Source organism: Salvelinus namaycush, chromosome 16 (assembly GCF_016432855.1).
Source record: "Salvelinus namaycush isolate Seneca chromosome 16, SaNama_1.0, whole genome shotgun sequence".
Classification (NCBI taxonomy): Eukaryota; Metazoa; Chordata; class Actinopteri; order Salmoniformes; family Salmonidae; genus Salvelinus; species Salvelinus namaycush.
Window position 1 is genome coordinate 4,539,735 of NC_052322.1, and position 17,116 is coordinate 4,556,850.

At 42.1% G+C, this 17,116-nt stretch overlaps 1 protein-coding gene across 2 annotated transcripts in view; it reads left to right on the forward strand.

Moving 5' to 3' along the window:
- LOC120060919 (dynamin binding protein) overlaps positions 1-17,116 on the forward strand; it is a 115,233-nt gene that overhangs the window by 71,207 nt on the left and 26,910 nt on the right. The window contains exon 1 of one of the 2 annotated variants that reach the window (XM_039010352.1): positions 2,156-3,807. The exons of the other annotated variant lie outside the window; for it this stretch is intronic. Within the exon in view, the coding sequence (XP_038866280.1) occupies positions 2,325-3,807 (1,483 nt within the window). The 5' untranslated portion in view covers positions 2,156-2,324. Of the gene's footprint in view, positions 1-2,155; positions 3,808-17,116 lie in introns of those variants that run through there. 2 annotated transcript variants of the gene reach the window in all.

The following is a 17,116-nucleotide window of genomic DNA, read 5'->3' on the forward strand; positions in this document are numbered from 1 at the left end:
TGGTATCACCTGTCAGACAACTTAAACATGGATATCAGGGTATGTGTTCTGTTTGACAGGATATTCAGACAATTCTCAGAAAGACTGGCAACTAAATGACAGAAACTTGCCTTGCTTAACATTACAGGACTGGAATGTTGCACCTGATCCCCCTGAAGTAAATGAGAATACACACACACACACACACACACACACACACACACACACACAGTTTCGGTTGGGTCCCTGGGATTGGAAGTTAAAATCTTAAATACTGATAATTAAAGAGCATTACATCAACGATATCCTTTATAGTAGGTACTGTATGTTGCCAAACAATTTTCCCAACAGAGCAGTATTTCCACCAAGCTTACTTGTTGCAGATTACAATCAGTGTGTGATGACATAGTGCACACAAATGTACTTTTTCACATAAGTTTTCATGTATTGAATAAAAATCTAGTTTGATGCGTTCACGTCGCATTTACAGCTATACCAATAGTTTTGTCTTGGCAAGTGCACTCTAGCCAACGACTCGCAGATGCTGTGCAGGTAGGATACTCTACATGATGAGATGATTATGGATAAGAGCAAGACTCATTTTTATTTGTCAAATGGCAGTCAAGCATTGATCCTCATGCCACCAGAATAAGACCCTTGATATTTATTGGAAAGGAGCATCAAGATCATCACCGTGTACTTTCACCGCCCTGTGAAGTTCATCAGAACTTATTTGTATTTCATCTTGTTTCATCTGCATGGTTTCCCGAGTCGTAGTGGAAGGACCACACACCATATCATTGTGTGACTCTACGTTGACATCAATATGATAGTTATCATATCAATATTTCCACCTCCATTTCTCCCATAATTAATGTCACAGACTAAGATCCCACCATGTCGAACAAACAAATTCTGTCGGCATTTATACAATTGTACCAAAACTTTGTTTCCATCACAGCTGTCGTGATTTTTTTTTTTTAATAGGGTTCGACTAATGCATTCAGTTGTACAACTGACTAGGTCTTTCCCTTTCCCATGATCGACAGCCATACTCGCATAAAAACTGGATGGGAAACGTGGTTAGTGTAGGGTTTCTGCCCAGTGCTCAACAACTACATTGATTTCACTGTCATGAGTAGTTTGAAGAAAGCTATTTTTATCCAATGAATAAGCTTAACTTCAGTTTCTCCCATTTCTCTATTTCCCTCTTCCCTACACCAGTAGGGGATGGTTGGGAGATGGAGAGATACTGTTTGTGTGGGGAAGGGGGGCTGTAAACGTCGACCATCGTATAATTGGCTCTTTGATGGAAGGGAAAGGGGGGATATCCTATACCCCCAAGCTTATGAATAGGCCTGGTTTTTTTTCTCACACTGAAATATACCGTAGCCTCTGAAACCAGGGATAGGCTTTCAACAATAGCTCATTGTAGAGTGAAGAGACACTTTCCAGTACACTCTAGAATAATCAGCCCCTGTCCCCAAAGCCTTTTCCACCTCCTTTCACTCGCTCGGTCACAGACACGCACATTCCAGCCTTCTTTTATGAAATCATATGAATGTGTTCATGCGTAAATTCATTATTCCACTCCAAATGTAGGGCAAACGGGGCCTCATACACTGTTGATTTGCTCTTATTTTTGCACAGAATAACTGGTTCCCGTGTTTACTTTGACCAAGCTCCAACATAAGACGACTTTGATTCGCCTTAAGTTCTGAGGAACTGGGAAAACACATTAGTCTAGAAGTTTACCCAGATAATGTGGAGAATTTGATTAAGAAAGTATCCTTTTTCATAATGTGTAAATGAAAGAAAAACAAAAGAGGATGGAAAAACAAAAGGAACATTCTCTGAAGTGGAAGTTGCTTGGTGCCAAGTCTCACACACGCCAAAGGCATTCTCTTGAAAAGACCGTTAGTCTCCTTCCCCTGGAGAAGGAAATCTACCCAGCCAGCCTGTGTTTTCCTGCAAACATAGCAACTGACCAATGAAAACGCTGAGAGGGGCTGACTGTAATCCACCACTCATGTGACTACTGAATGATTTACCAAGAATGGCCCCTCCTTCCTTCACCTGCCCCTCCCCACTGACGTGATTCACCGGGCTGCCGGGGGAGGGAAGGATTTTGTAACACAGAAACTGGGAAGTGCCTTAGCAGGGCAGTCCAGTTGAGGCAGCCCTAAGAGAAGGAGTGAGAGCGATAAAGAGCGAGTATGTCTGACAGGTGGTTGAGTCTCCCACGTTGCTGTGCTCTGGAATGCCATAGTATGGGGAGATAGAATAAGCCATCACATCGTTGTAGGAGCAACGGCAGCACTGAGAGCTGTATCAGAAACGGCACCATGAAGGGCCAGGTAGTTAATGGCTTCCAGGCTGAGACTGGACCCTTGGACTGGAGCTCCGGCACTGGGATGCCCCCTCGGAGGGGCAAGAGTATGGAAGAGTTGGGGAATTGTGACTATGCCAAGGAGAGGATGGTCCGTCTGCAACAGCAACCACAGTTCCAGCAGAAGCATCAACAGGTGGTTGGATACCACGGTTATAAGCTAGCTCCAGCGCCAGTGCTGGCCCCTGTACCGGTGGCAGCTCCAAGGTCTGTGCCAACTCCGTGGCCAGGGCAATGGGACTACCAGGCCAACCTGAGGCAGGGGAATGCCGGTCGGCAGGCCAGCTGGGAGTATGAGGACTATGACAGAGTGCCCTATAGAGACACAAGGCCTCAAAGCAGGGACCTTTATTTCCGCTCTGCCTCAGATAATGGCCACCTGGAACCCAGGAGAGTGCAAGAGTGGTCTGGTAAACATTGCTTCTACCCAGGCCCGGAGGACCACAACTACCAGGAGCACAACCGAGAGACACAAATCAAGGATTACAGGGATGTCCACAGACGTCAGGCGCAGTATGACATAGACAGGGACAAATATGACCACAAAGAGGAGGAGTATCCCTACAAACAGTGTGACCTCTACAAAGACAGAGATGGGGACCACTATGACTGCAAAAAACAGGACTATTGGGACCTGGAAAATGAGTTTTATCAAGATCATGACCGTTATGATCGCAAAGAGTCAGACCAGTATGATCACACAGACCGGTACAACCCTAGGGACATAGGCCATCATGACCGCAAAGATGGTGACCTGTACGACCTTAAAGATCAGGAATATTTTGACCGCAGGAGACAGAGCAAGAATGACCACACAGAAAATGATTATTTGGACTACAGACAAGACAATAGGAAAGAGGACCACTACGTAAAATACCGCTATGTTCGCAGGGAGGATTATTATGACCATAAAGAGAAGACCCATTATGAGCTCAGAGAGAATGACCACTATGACCAAAAGGAAAAGGACCACTATTTGCTTAAAAAGAGTGATAGTTATGACCACAAGGAAAAGGACCGCTACAACTACAAAGGAAAGGACCACTGTGATCGCAGAGAAAAGGACCACTGCAACGACAAGGGAAAGGACCACTGTGATCGTAAGGAAGAAGACCATTACAGGGATTTGCGATCATTATCTATGGACTCCAGGTATGAGGAATACCCCGGCAGTGGGAAGCACTGTGAAGGATGGGTTGAGGACCACAATCAGCCCGCACGGGAGCGGCGGTCCTACGACCGTCACCTGTGCCACGACAAGGACCGTGAAAACGGGTCCCACCTGGATTCTGGTAGCCTCATGGGGACCGTGAACCACCCCAGGCGGGCACGTAAGCCCGTCTACATGGGCTCCCTTGACCGTAACAGTTTCTACAGGAAGACCGCCCCCAGCGCTCTGCGGAGGTCAGAGTTTGCCATCAACAGTAAGCAGAAACAAGGTAAACGTCTGTGTGCTGGGAAGGATTCAGTTATGTAAAGTAGGCAGAGGCCAGAACATGGGGTTATAGGAAGTTTTCCTCTTTATTGCTGATCTAGGATCAGCTTTCCTGACACCAATCCATTGAGCGCTTACAAAATAAAAACTGTGTTTTTTTGGGGAGCAACCCAGCCGCCCAGCAACAACGAGTCACCAGTTCATTTCCACTCACGATTGGATCGTATGAAAATTTCACCAAGATTGAATTGTAAGCCACGATTGTAATGTGAAGTGTCCTGTATTTTCCGAAGTCTCAACCTCAGACGAATGACCTTTAGTTGCACTTACAATGGACGTCTAAAGTGTTGTGGCCTGGGGCCTCGTTTATTAAAACGTTGCATACGTACAAAATATACCCCAAAACGAGCGTGCAATAGTTTTCACTCATTTATAATAACTGAAACTTGACGTTAGAATGTTCTTACCTCCACGCAAACTTTAGAGCATCCTACAAAAAATGTCTAGGGGTTGTAGTATTGCATTGAAACCAGGCAAGTAAGTATTTTGTGCAAATGGGGGATATGATGACACACTTATTGATTAAAAAAAAATGAAATACTGGAAAATATAACAAGATACAAACATTTGCCGTTAGTGAGAAGAGCGAAAATATTTTTTATTTTATCTTTGCAATCTAAAATAACAAATTATTTATTTCCATGACCATTGTACAATTACATTCCTTCTCTTTTCTGACAGTGGTGAAAGTAGCCTATACAATAAATAGAGATACTATTCGTCCCATCTCTTATTTAATTGGACCTACTTCATCGTTGTAAATAGATTAGCTATTTCAAGTGCTTTGCTCTATATGATCCTTCCCGTTTTTATACCTACACATTCTCTTCAGAAATAGCAGATATTTAGTAGGCAACTGTTATAAATGAGGCCAAGGTGCTCACTCACTTTCCAGGCATGTGTGTGTGAGACATAGTCTGAGGCTTGTAGTGCGTGGTGGTTTCGCCTGTTGTCTTAGGAAGGTGAACCTGAAAGTATTTTAGGGCGGAGGAACCAGTCAAGCAGGTTATGTTGGCTCTTGGTTTTTGTTGGCTCCTTTTCTCCTCTGTCTCTCTCTCCGTGTCTGGCTCTGTGTCTCTCTCTCTCGCTCTGTGTCTGTCTCTCTCTCTGTGTCTGTGTCTGTGTCTGTCTTCAAATCTGCACAGAAGAAGTGGCATTTGTCATCAGTCTCTTGCTCAGGTGTTTCACATGACTCATTCCATTGCTGTCTTAAAGGGATAGTTCACCCAAATTACTAAATTGCATATTGGTTTCCGTATCCTGTAAGCAGGTTATAGACAACGTAAGACACCAATCCATGCGCTGTTTTTGTTTACCTGGCCACTGTTTCCAAAGGCACAAATCCAATGCAAGTTATTGATACCAATATTTGCATTTTTCACACTTCATTTTATCATATGGGTGAACTATCCATTTAATGGTGTGGCTGCTCTTAGACGCTCTGTCTAAGTAGGACTTTGTCCTGGCTGGATGGAATGTCTGTGGCAGGTGTTAAGCACCGCAGATTACCATTTTGTCACCATTCAGGTGAACTGAGTGAGTATTTGTGTGCGTGTGTGTGCCTAAATATGTCAGAGCAAGAGAGCACTTCTCCTCGGGAGTTTGCTTCTTAGAAGAAGCAGGTGAAGCACCCTAGTGCTCAGCACAGCCTGGTACCAGACAGAACTCACTACCTTCCCCCCCCCCAAACACACACACTGACCATGTTTCCAACCAGTAATCCCTAACGTCAACACAGTGAGGAGGAAGAGAAGGTGGTGAGTTCTGTCTGGTCCCAGGCTGTTATGAACAGTTGGTTGATTCCTCCACAAAGGGACTGAATTTCAAGTTGCATGTACCAAGAGTGTGCGTGTGTGTTTGTCTGTGGAGGTGCCTGTTGCTGGTCTTCGTAGTAATCCATGAGCAGCAGCTGCTGATGGGCAGATGGGGGATTAATCAGAAAATCCTTAGACAACCTTCTCACAACATTCTGGTAACATTCTGTCTAGGGGCCAGCCTGGCAGACAAATGCCCCAGGTCTCGAGCCGAGGAGGGAATTAGCCAGCTAATGTAGGTCAGAAACACTGCACAAGCTCTCTGACACAAACACTGACATCTGGTCTCTCACTATCTCACACACACACGTAGTCCTGTTACATGTATTTGAAATAACTTCACTATCTGCTGGTACATTCCCTAATTTGTTTTTACACAAATGAACAAGCTAGTTAGCACATTATCTTGTGAAACTGTTGAAGTAGCTAGCAAGCGATAAGATTTGCCAAATAACAGACTATAATGTCTTCTACAGTGGCACTTACTTTGCAATGTGCAGAATACAATCACTCATCGGGGGGGATTTCTTCTAAACCGCAGATCTCCTGCACTCATTTTTGAGAATTGATACAAAAGTTTTATATTTCTTAAGTTTTGCATTGCGCTGAAAATGTATCTTCTCACGTGCTCGACTATGATGTTGATTGCCTTTGATTTCTACAGTGTTCTGAAGTTTCATTTACCATAGGAATCAAAAATCTATATCAGTGTATCGCAAGAGGAATATTGCTGTGTTTTTCAAACTTCTCAATACAGGTTTTGATTGAACAGGACCTGGTATTTGTAATTTCATTTTCTGAACTAGAGCAAATCAATTGTCTTTTATCTCAAAAATGGGAAGAGGGGTCATAAGAAATTGAGTTTGAGGTAACTCATGCAAGGATTAATATGTTTTGTTCCACTTAGAATTCTAAATCCTGACCTTTGAACTTCAATTCAAACTTCTAACTTGGAAATTAGACTATTAACACTATTGTCATTTCATTTGACCTTCCATAAAAGTTGTGTTATCAGTGCGTAAAATGATTGGCATCAGCATATTTTATTTACTGCAAGTACTTTGCTCAACGAAAGTAACTTCACGGTGCATGTTTTGAAAGAAACCCCAGTGGTCTTAAGTGAATTTGTGAGGGGATAGAAGAAACACTGGTGCAACTCAGGCTTGGGTATGTGAATGCCCCTGCCACCCTATTTCAGAGACACCCAACAGCATTTGGAGTTGACAGTAGGGTTAACTAGAGAGCCAAAATTGACCTTTTGACCTTTAAGCTTTTGGAGTAAACAGAGGTATCCTACTGTCCAACATGTGGAGCGTCTTCCTTTCCTGTTGCCCATCTCACTGCTTGCTGAAACCAGTGTGGTTTAAGTTTAATTATACTGTGGGCTCTAAGGAGTTGGCCCATGTTTGTTTTACTTTCCTGGCTCTTGTGAACTTGTAGGGTCCATAATTACCAACTCTTGCTTACACCTTCTGGAACAAATTTGCTAGCTGTGAGTCGCTTGTATTTCCGGGAACAAATAAATCAACCAGTGAAAGAAGTTGACGCTAATAACACACCAACCAATGGAATTTCCCAAAAAAGGTGAACTTGTGTAAAAATAAGTGTACAAAAAGGGGCATACAAAGCATGGAAATACAGTTGAAGTCGGAAGTTTACATACACTTAGGTTGGAGTCATTAAAACTAATTTTTCAACCACTCCACAAATGTCTTGTTAACAATCTATAGTTTTGGCAAGTCGGTTAGGACATCTACTTTGTGCATGACACAAGTAATTTTTCCAACAATTGTTTACAGACAGATTATTTCACTTATAATTCACTGTATCACAATTCCAGTGGGTCAGAAGTTTACATACACTAAGTTGACTGTGCCTTTAAACAGCTTGGAAAATTCCAGAAAATGATGTCATGGCTTTAGAAGGTTCTGATAGACTAATTGACATCATTTGAGTCAATAGGAGGTGTACCTGTGGATGTATTTCAAGGCCTACCTTCAAACTCAGTGCCTCTTTGCTTGACATCATGGGAATATCAAAAGAAATCAGCCAAGACCTCCACAAGTCTGGTTCATCCTTGGGAGCAATTTCCAAACGCCTGAAGATACCACGTTCATCTGTGCAAACAATAGTACGCAAGTATAAACACCATGGGACCACGCAAACATCATACCGCTCAGGGAGGAGGCGCGTTCTGTCTCCTAGAGATGAACGAACTTTGATGCGAAAAGTGCAAATCAATCCCAGAACAACAGCAAAGGACCCTGTGAAGATGCTGGAGAAAACGGGTACAAAAGTTTTGTATTTTTTATTTCACCTTTATTTAACCAGGTAGGCTATTTGAGAACATGTTCTCATTTTCAACTGCGACCTGGCCAAGATAAAGCAAAGCAGTGCAACACAAACAACAACACAGAGTTACATATGGAATAAACAAACATACAGTCAATAATAAAGTATCTATATCCACAGTAAAACGAGTCCTATATCGACATAACCTGAAAGGCCGCTCAGCAAGGAAGAAGCCACTGCTCCAAAACCGCCATAAAAAAGCCAGACTACGGTTTGCAACTGCACATGGGGACAAAGATTGTACTCTTTGGAGAAATGTTCTCTGGTCTGATGAAACAAAAATAGAACTGTTTGGCCATAATGACCATTGTTATGTTTGGAGGAGAAAGGGGGAGGCTTGCAAGCCGATGAACACCATCCCAACCGTGAAGCACGGGGGTGGCAGGATCATGTTGTGGGAGAGCTTTGCTGCAGGAGGGACAAAATAGATGGAATCATGAGGAAAGGAAAATGATGTGAATATATTGAAGCAACATATCAAGACATCAGTCAGGAAGTTAAAGATTGGTTGCAAATGGGTCTTCCAAATGGACAATGACCACAGCATACTTCCAAAGTTGTGGCAAAATGGCGTAAGGACAACAAAGTCAAGGTATTGGAGTGGCCATAACAAAGCCCTGACCTCAATCCTATAGAAAATGTGTGGGCAGAACTGAAAAAGCGTGTGCGAGCAAGGAGGCCTACAAACCTGACTCAGTTACACCAGCTCTGTCAGTGGGAATGGGCCACAATTCACCCAACTTATTGTGGGAAGCTTGTGGAAGGCTACCCAAAACGTTTGACCCAAGTTAAACAATTTAAAGGCAATGCTACCAAATACTAATTGAGTGTATGTAAACTTCTGACCCACTGGGAATGTGATGAAAGAAATAAAACCTGAAATAAATCATTCTCGCTACTATTATTCTGAAATGTCACATTCTTAATTCATAAAGTGGTGATCCTAACTGACCTAAGACAGGGAATTTTTACTAGGTTTAAATGTCAGGAATTGTGAAAAACTGAGTTTAAATGTATTTGGCTAAGGTGTATGTAAACTTCCAACTTCAACTGTATATGGGCAACTTCAATGTATTGTGAGTTTCGGAATAGGAACAAGATAAGATTATATTCACTGGCGCACATTCAGGGGAAGAATAGGCTACACAAAGTCAGGATAGAGATTCAGCGGTTTGTATGATCAATTTTTGTATATATGTTTTTTTATGTTTATACCTTAGTTCATGCAAGCCACAGACTGAAAGACTATTTTAAAGAGAAGAAATGTACATGCTTCATTTTGGCATTGTGACTAGACTTGTACACTTTTTTTCCCTTCAGCTTTTTTACTCTGTTCCACAATCTATAATTCCGTTCCAGCGAAGCCACTCCCCACACTCCAAACCTTGGCTTGATTATAAGAGGCCCCCATGCTATTATGGTTGCCACAGCAACAGGGCGTTCTTGTGTGAACTTTGGGCCGAGCACACAGCACGTATTGTGCGCGACCTTCGACTTCACATTGAAACACAAACTCAGCAGGTAATCTCTAGACAGTGTTGCATGTTCCACATAAAACATGACTCAAGGAATTCACAGATCACACCCCCACAAAAATCTTTGTCTCAAATGAGTATGTCATACAATGTTGCCAACTAATTTCTCTCTGTTATTTATCATTTAAATGTTGATATGAGATGCATGCTGCAAGTTCCTTATAACAGTTACACACAGACAGTGAGAGAAAAGAGTGAGAGAGAGAGTAATGTGGGACCTGTTTGAGATCCTCAAGATGGTATTCAGCCTGTTGGGGGCGTAGTTGTGTCAGTTATTAGGCCTAGTTCCGATTTAAAACGCAGAGCCCGGCTTGCAAATCAGACTGGACCAGGCGTGTGTGTCAGAAAGGGAGTGTTGTTGGTGTTCATGTTGGCCCTGTCCAGAAACCACCCCTTCTCCCTAGACAGTGGGTCTATATCTGAAAACATTACTCACCGTCAAATCCTTGCTTCCTCTGTCCTTGTTTTTTTGCATTCCTCACCTCCCGTCTTTCCCACTTTGAGAGGAGAGGACTGGAGAAAACAAGTATCAAGGAAGCAAGGACGAATGTTTTCAGATACAGCCTTGTTGCATGTGTGTGCATGCAGATATACAGATCTTACATACCCTCTCACATCATGTGCATACACTGAATTGCAAAACGACCCCTAGCCCCTACTACACCCGGTCTCTCATGTAGATCTGTGAAGATTGGATAGATGTTTAATATATATATATCGATTGGATAGACGTATTATATATATATATATATATATATATATCGATTGGATAGATGTATTTTATATATATAGATTGGATAGATGTATTATATATATATATATATATATATATATATATATATAGATTGGATAGATGTATTTTATATAATTATAGATTGGATAGATGTATAATATATATATATATAGATTGGATAGATGTATAATGTATTATTAAGCATTATAGTGAAAGTTCTACAGGATTGGCTTGGGAGTATGTTCTAAGGGTCTATGTGGTATTCATAAACACTCACACAGTTTTTCTTCATGGACATGAATAATCCAGTCCAGACATAGTCCAGTTCAAGTCTTTACTGTGCACCGGGGTGTCTGCGTGCACTGGGTTGTGTCTAATCATGGAGGGTTTCCATCCATTCTCATGGTAATGTGGGAATAGAATAGAGCCTGTGCACTGAGACAAATAGAGAAACCCTTCCATGAGGCTAGAGCAAGACAGGGAAACTACAAGTGGGACTGTACTTTGGAGAATAGGCTGCCTAGGAATGACTGGGCTGACTTGAACCTGTTTGTGGGAGTGTGTGGGCGTGGGGCAGGGTGGAGCAAAGGTGCTTGGCTACAGGTGGGTCTCTCTCTGTCTCTTTCCCTCTTTCATTCACTTAAATTCTCAGCTGAGGTATCAATGTTAATGTCGGCCTTCACAATGGTAGCAGTATCTGTTCTCTGAACTTTTAAGAAAGGAAGTCATTTTTTAAAGATAAATATGGGCTGTATCGAAACACATCCTGATTTTAGAGTGAAGATTGTTGGCCTGTGTTTGACCCAAGGTCTTTCAATGTAGCATTTTGTGGCGTTAATCGAAGTCTTGTAAAAACAAATCCTAATGCGGTCCATAGAGGAGTGTGAAGTCGAATGCCGCGTCCTTGGCAAAGGACTGGTTGAATCAAAAGCATAACTTTCACTGGTGTTAAAAATGTGGCTTTCATTTGGTTCAGAGAACTAGCTTAATAAGTCAACTTGCCTGAGACCTGAAGACACACATTTACGCGTCGAACACTTGTGGAGAAGTCTGTCAATAATAAAGCGCTGCTCTGCCTTCTTAACAACACTATCGACAAGGCAGGTCCAACAGGCCCTGGTTTTGTCGCACCTGGACTACTGTTCAGTCGTGTGGTTAGGTGCCACAGAGGGACTTTAAGGAAAATTGCAGTTGGCTCAGAACAGGGCAGCACGGCTGCCACTTAAAAGTACACGGAGAGCTAACATTAATGACATGCATGTCAATCTCTTATGGTTCAAAGTAGAAGAGAGATTGACGTCTTCATTACTTGTTTTCGTAAGTGTTGATAAGCTGAATCAAATTAAATCAAATTTTATTGGTCACATACACATGGTTAGCAGATAGCGAAATGCTTCTAGTTCCGACAGTGCAGTAATATCTAACAAGTAATCTAACAATTTCACAACAACTACCTTATACACACAAGTGTAAAGGGATGAATAAGAATATGTACATATAAATATATGAATGAGCGATGGCCGTGCGGCATAGGCAAGATGCAGTAGATGGTATAGAATACAGTATATACATATGAGATGAGTAATGTAGGATATGTAGACGTTATTAAAGTGCCGTTATTTAAAGTGACTAGTGATACCTTTATTAAATCAATTTATTAAAGTGGCCAGAGATTTGAGTCAGTATGTTGGCAGCAGACACTCAATGTTAGTGATGGCTGTTTAACAGTCTCATGGCCTTGAGATAAAACCTATCTTCTAAAAGCTTCTAACTTAACTGCCCTTCACTGACATGGAGGTAGTCTATTTAAAGAGTGCAAGATATATAGCAGCCTATAGCCTAATTCTGTCTGTCAAACAGGTAGACCTACCTCTTATTTCTTAAATAGGAAGAAATAGGCTCCAACACAAAGCCCTTGTTGTTGTTAGTAAAGTCTAATAAGAATTTAGACGGTTGAAATGAATAATGCCTACTCAAATTTGCCTACTTTCAACAACATGAGCTTTCCATTTCCGATTGATTGGGCCGCGGCTGCTGCTTCAAGTTTCAGCACCACAATGTAAGTTACTCGAATCTGGCTTATTGTGAGGTCAATAACTCTGATAAATACGTCATAAGCAAGAAACATATTGTTTTTATTCAAATCAATTATAGTAGTAGCAAGCTATCAAAGTTGACCTCCGGTCCTCCTCTTCGCCCTTTCCTTCTCAAACTGAACAGAACATAGGCTATAGGCTAGTTCACACGCAAGATATTACATTTTTTGAAGAAGAAAAAATAACTATTTGACTCTCCTGAACTGCCTACACAGCACAGCATTGGTTAGGCAGCGCAAAAAAAACAATCAACAAGAGCAGTGCATGCCTGGGCTCAAGGTTGCAATATCCAGTGCAGTGTGCAATGCAGCCTAGTTTTATTTACGCTATCCCAATAGTGCAAAAGACTCAAGTCAATTTTCTTAGAAATATATCTTTGCTCTGTTCTTCTCCGCTCATGCACTTCTCGTAGACTATGGATCATTTGATCGAGACCACACTAAATAGCCTATAGGCACACTTGATGGTTCATCCCTTAATTACCCATTCTGACACTCACTGTAACTCCTTGCTAAGAGTCTCAGCGAGCTCACTGGCTGTAGGTGATTATGTGTAGAGTGTGCAGTCGTCAGCATACATAGTCATTTTAGCTTCTTGTAAGACAAGTGGCAAATCATTTGTAAAAATAGAGAAGAGTAACGGCCCAAGGCAACTGCCCTGAGGGACACTGCATATCTGATGTTAGAGAAGCTTCCATTAAAGAATACTCTCTGAGTTCTATTGGATAAGTAACTCTCCAACCGTGTGATGGCAGGTGATATAAACATTTTCAATAACAAATGATCAATAATGTCAAAGTCTCCACTGAAAGATAATAATACAGCTCCATCAATCATCTTATTATCCATTTATTTTAGTTTATCGTCAGTCATCTGAGTCAGCGCAGTACAAGTTGAGTGTACATATAACTACAAGACCTGAGCATGTAAGCAAAGTATCTAAATATAACTGGGCTACAAGGCAATAATATTAAATTAATGTCATATGGGTGAAAAGTGTATTCCCTGCCCTGTCACCTTTGTTTGTTTCGCAGCCCCTTTCCATTTTTCCTTTGTAGCACTGATTCTGCAGATAGCAGCTACTTTGAGGAGTTTTACTTCCTCACAATATGTAGTTGTCTCAACTACTTTGATTGAATGCACTTTCTTGTAAGTTTCTCAAAGAGCTCCTGACAATGATTGAATTGTTTTGAGTTGGAAGTGGGAACATCTGTGTATATTGGGTGTTGTGACTTTCATTAATCTGATGACTGTTATTTATTTAATCCACTAACTATGTTTAATTGTTACCTGATTTTAATTCAATTAATCATGTAACAATTAACTCATTAGGAATTTGGGGCATCACTTTAAAGAGTTACCATCTCCCGAAATGAACTCTATAAGGTCTTTACCTATAACATCCATAAAACAGCCAACATATTAATCATAACCTCTTGTCATATCATCATTCTGAGCAGTCGTAACATCATGCATCTGCAAAAAAAACAGCCGTACTCATGATTCAGTACTACACAAATTGGTTTATTTATTTACTAGCTAACTAAATAATAACACAGGATTAACACACATAGATTATTGACTAGAAACTTAGTCCGCTAGGGACCTGTTTCCATCGTATTAACACAATATGATGACTTGTTACAACAGAGATGGGGGAGGGGGGGAGGAGAGAGAAAGAGACACTTATCATGGATACATTTGACAACTATTCTCACATTAATAATATACTTTGCACACGAACCGCCGCCCATTATGAAATCATGAATGTATTTATTTGTGAATGCCTTTGTTTGCCGTTTATCTCTGTCGGAACCAGGCCATCTTAGGAAAGATGTGGGTTGGCCTTTTCAGCTGCACGCTTGTAAGGCTCTGATTGTCCGAAAGGGTCCGGACAAGTCTCTTCTATTGTTGTTCACTCTGGAAGATAGCCAGCCATGTCGACGGTTCCCATTGGTGATGGTGGTGGGAGAATATGGTGATTTGAAACTCGTAGTAGGGTGGGATGGTTTGAAGAGTCGTAGGATGGTGCCTCTTAGATTCGCTTTTCTCTGACTTAGGACAGCTAATTAGCCGTACCAGTGACTGTATGGGAAATGAGCTTCTCACCTACACCTCGTGTCGATTATTCAGGGTTCAGGATTCCGACCACTTTACACGCACAGCTGCAACCTGGCAATGTTCTGGTCTGAAGATTGATTTCTCTCCCAAGCCTTTATGCACGCTAGGCAAAAGGGGACGGTTCCGTCAGTCTGACACGCTCTCTGTCCTCACTCGGGGCGTGGTTACTTAACTTGCAATCATATCCTTTGCACAGTATCTGTTATGACTCCTAAAATTATTAATATCTTAACAAAAATACTTTCCAAATATTTAATATTCTAAGCACAGCGTATTGGATGGAAGCTTGACAGATAAAGTTACAAGTTACAGTATTTCATCTATACAATGACATCATAAAATGAAAACCCATATGACATTAGTTTTCTATAGCTCCCCACTGACCTTTCCCCACATTATGTTAAAAATATTGTTCCACTATTCACATTTTTGAATGTGTTAGTTTCGGCAGGAAAAAGTCTGTTAACAAAGAACATTCCTTGGGTTAAATACTGGAAGGGGAGAGAAAGTCTCCTTCTCCTGTAATTTACAACAGGGTGTAAACTGTTGACCAACCAGCAGCCCCCTCTCTGTGGGAGAGAGAGAGAGACCTGGTTACTGTCATCCCACACCAGTCTGATCTGACCCATTCTGATCCTCACAGGACTGTCATGACATTGCTATATATTTTATATTATTTGTATTGCCTGGCAGGTAGTTGTTACCTGGGCCTCCCTGCCACCTCTTGCGTCCTAGGATAAGCAGCCAGAAGAACCACAGCCCTTGCACCTGACTTTGTTGTCCTCACCCCGACTATCTTAGCCACTGACTCAGTGAGCCAGTATTGTCAGACACAGATTAAAGCACATACCCTTACCAGGAGCAACACCAGATGCACTGGGAGCTCGACTAGACCCATGAGACAGAGAGACCGAGAGAAAAAGAGGCAGAAAGACCGAGACAGAGACGGAGACACAGAGGGAGAGTGAGGGAAAGAGACACATAGAGAAACACTGAGCAAGAGAGACACAGAGAGAGAGAAAGAATGAGAGAGAGACAGATACTGGGACCCAAAGAGATAGAGACAGAGAGACACACTCAAAGAGAGGGAGAGAGAAAAGGCAGCGCGAGAGACTGATGGAGACCAAGACATAGAGGGAGAGAGACACAGAAAGAAAGAGACCGAAAGAGAGCGAGACAGAGAGACACACACAGAGAAAGACAGAGAGATGCACACAGAGAGGGAGAGAGAGAGGGAGAGAAAGAAAGACAGAGGGAGAGAGATACAGAGAGAAGGAGACACAGAGGGAGAGAAAGAGACACAGGGGGGGAGAGAGAGAGAGAGAGAGAGAGGGAGAGCACCCCTCATCACTGTCAAACGCTCCCTAAAACACTTCTGCGAGCAGGCCTTTCTAATCGACCTGGCCCGGGTATCCTGGAAGGATATTGACCTCATCCCGCCAGTAGAGGATGCCTGGTTATTCTTTAAAAGTGCCTTCCTCACCATCTTAAATAAGCATGCCCCATTTTTTATTATTACCAGGAACAAATATAGCCCTTGGTTCACTCCAGACCTGACTCCCATTGACCAGCACAAAAACATCCTGTGGCGTTCTGCATTAGCATCGAATAGCCCCCGTGATATGCAACTTTTCAGGGAAGTTAGGAACCAATATACACAGGCAGTTAGGAAAGCTAAGGCTAGCTTTTTCAAACAGAAATTTGCATCCTGTAGCACAAACTCAAAAAAGTTCTGGGACACTGTAAAGTCCATGGAGAATAAGAGCACCTCCTCCCAGCTGCCCAGTGCTCCTCCTTGCACAAAGGCGGAGGTAGCGGTCCTGCTGCTGGGTTGTTGCCCTCCTACGGCCTCCTCCACGTCTCCTGATGTACTGGCCTGTCTCCTGGTAGCGCCTCCATGCTCTGGACACTACGCTGACAGACACAGCAAACCTTCTTGCCACAGCTCGCATTGATGTGCCATCCTGGATGAGCTGCACTACCTGAGCCACTTGTGTGGGTTGTAGACTCCGTCTCATGCTACCACTAGAGTGAAAGCACCGCCAGCATTCAAAAGTGACCAAAACATCAGCCAGGAAGCATAGGAACTGAGAAGTGGTCTGTGGTCACCACCTGCAGAACCACTCCTTTATTGGGGTTGTCTTGCTAATTGCCTATAATTTCCACCTTTTGTCTATTCCATTTGCACAACAGCATGTGAAATTTATTGTCAATCAGTGTTGCTTCCTAAGTGGACAGTTTGATTTCACAGAAGTGTGATTGACTTGGAGTTACATTGTGTTGTTTAAGTGTTCCCTTTATTTTTTTGAGCAGTGTATATGTATATATATAATTTTACCTTCTTTTTTTAAACTTTACTCAAACCAGTGAATATCACTTGTTATAAATGAGATTATTAACTATTAGCTCTTGGAATATCCAGGGCCTAAACTCTTCGCATTTTGGTTCTAAAACAACATCCAGAATTTCTTAAAAACATCAAGGGACAGGACATCATAATCCTACTGGAAACATGGTGTTGTGGAAACATTGATACTCAGTGTCTCTCAGGCTATAGAGAAAGTTAACTGCCATCAATCAAAAAAAAATTTTTTTTAAACGGG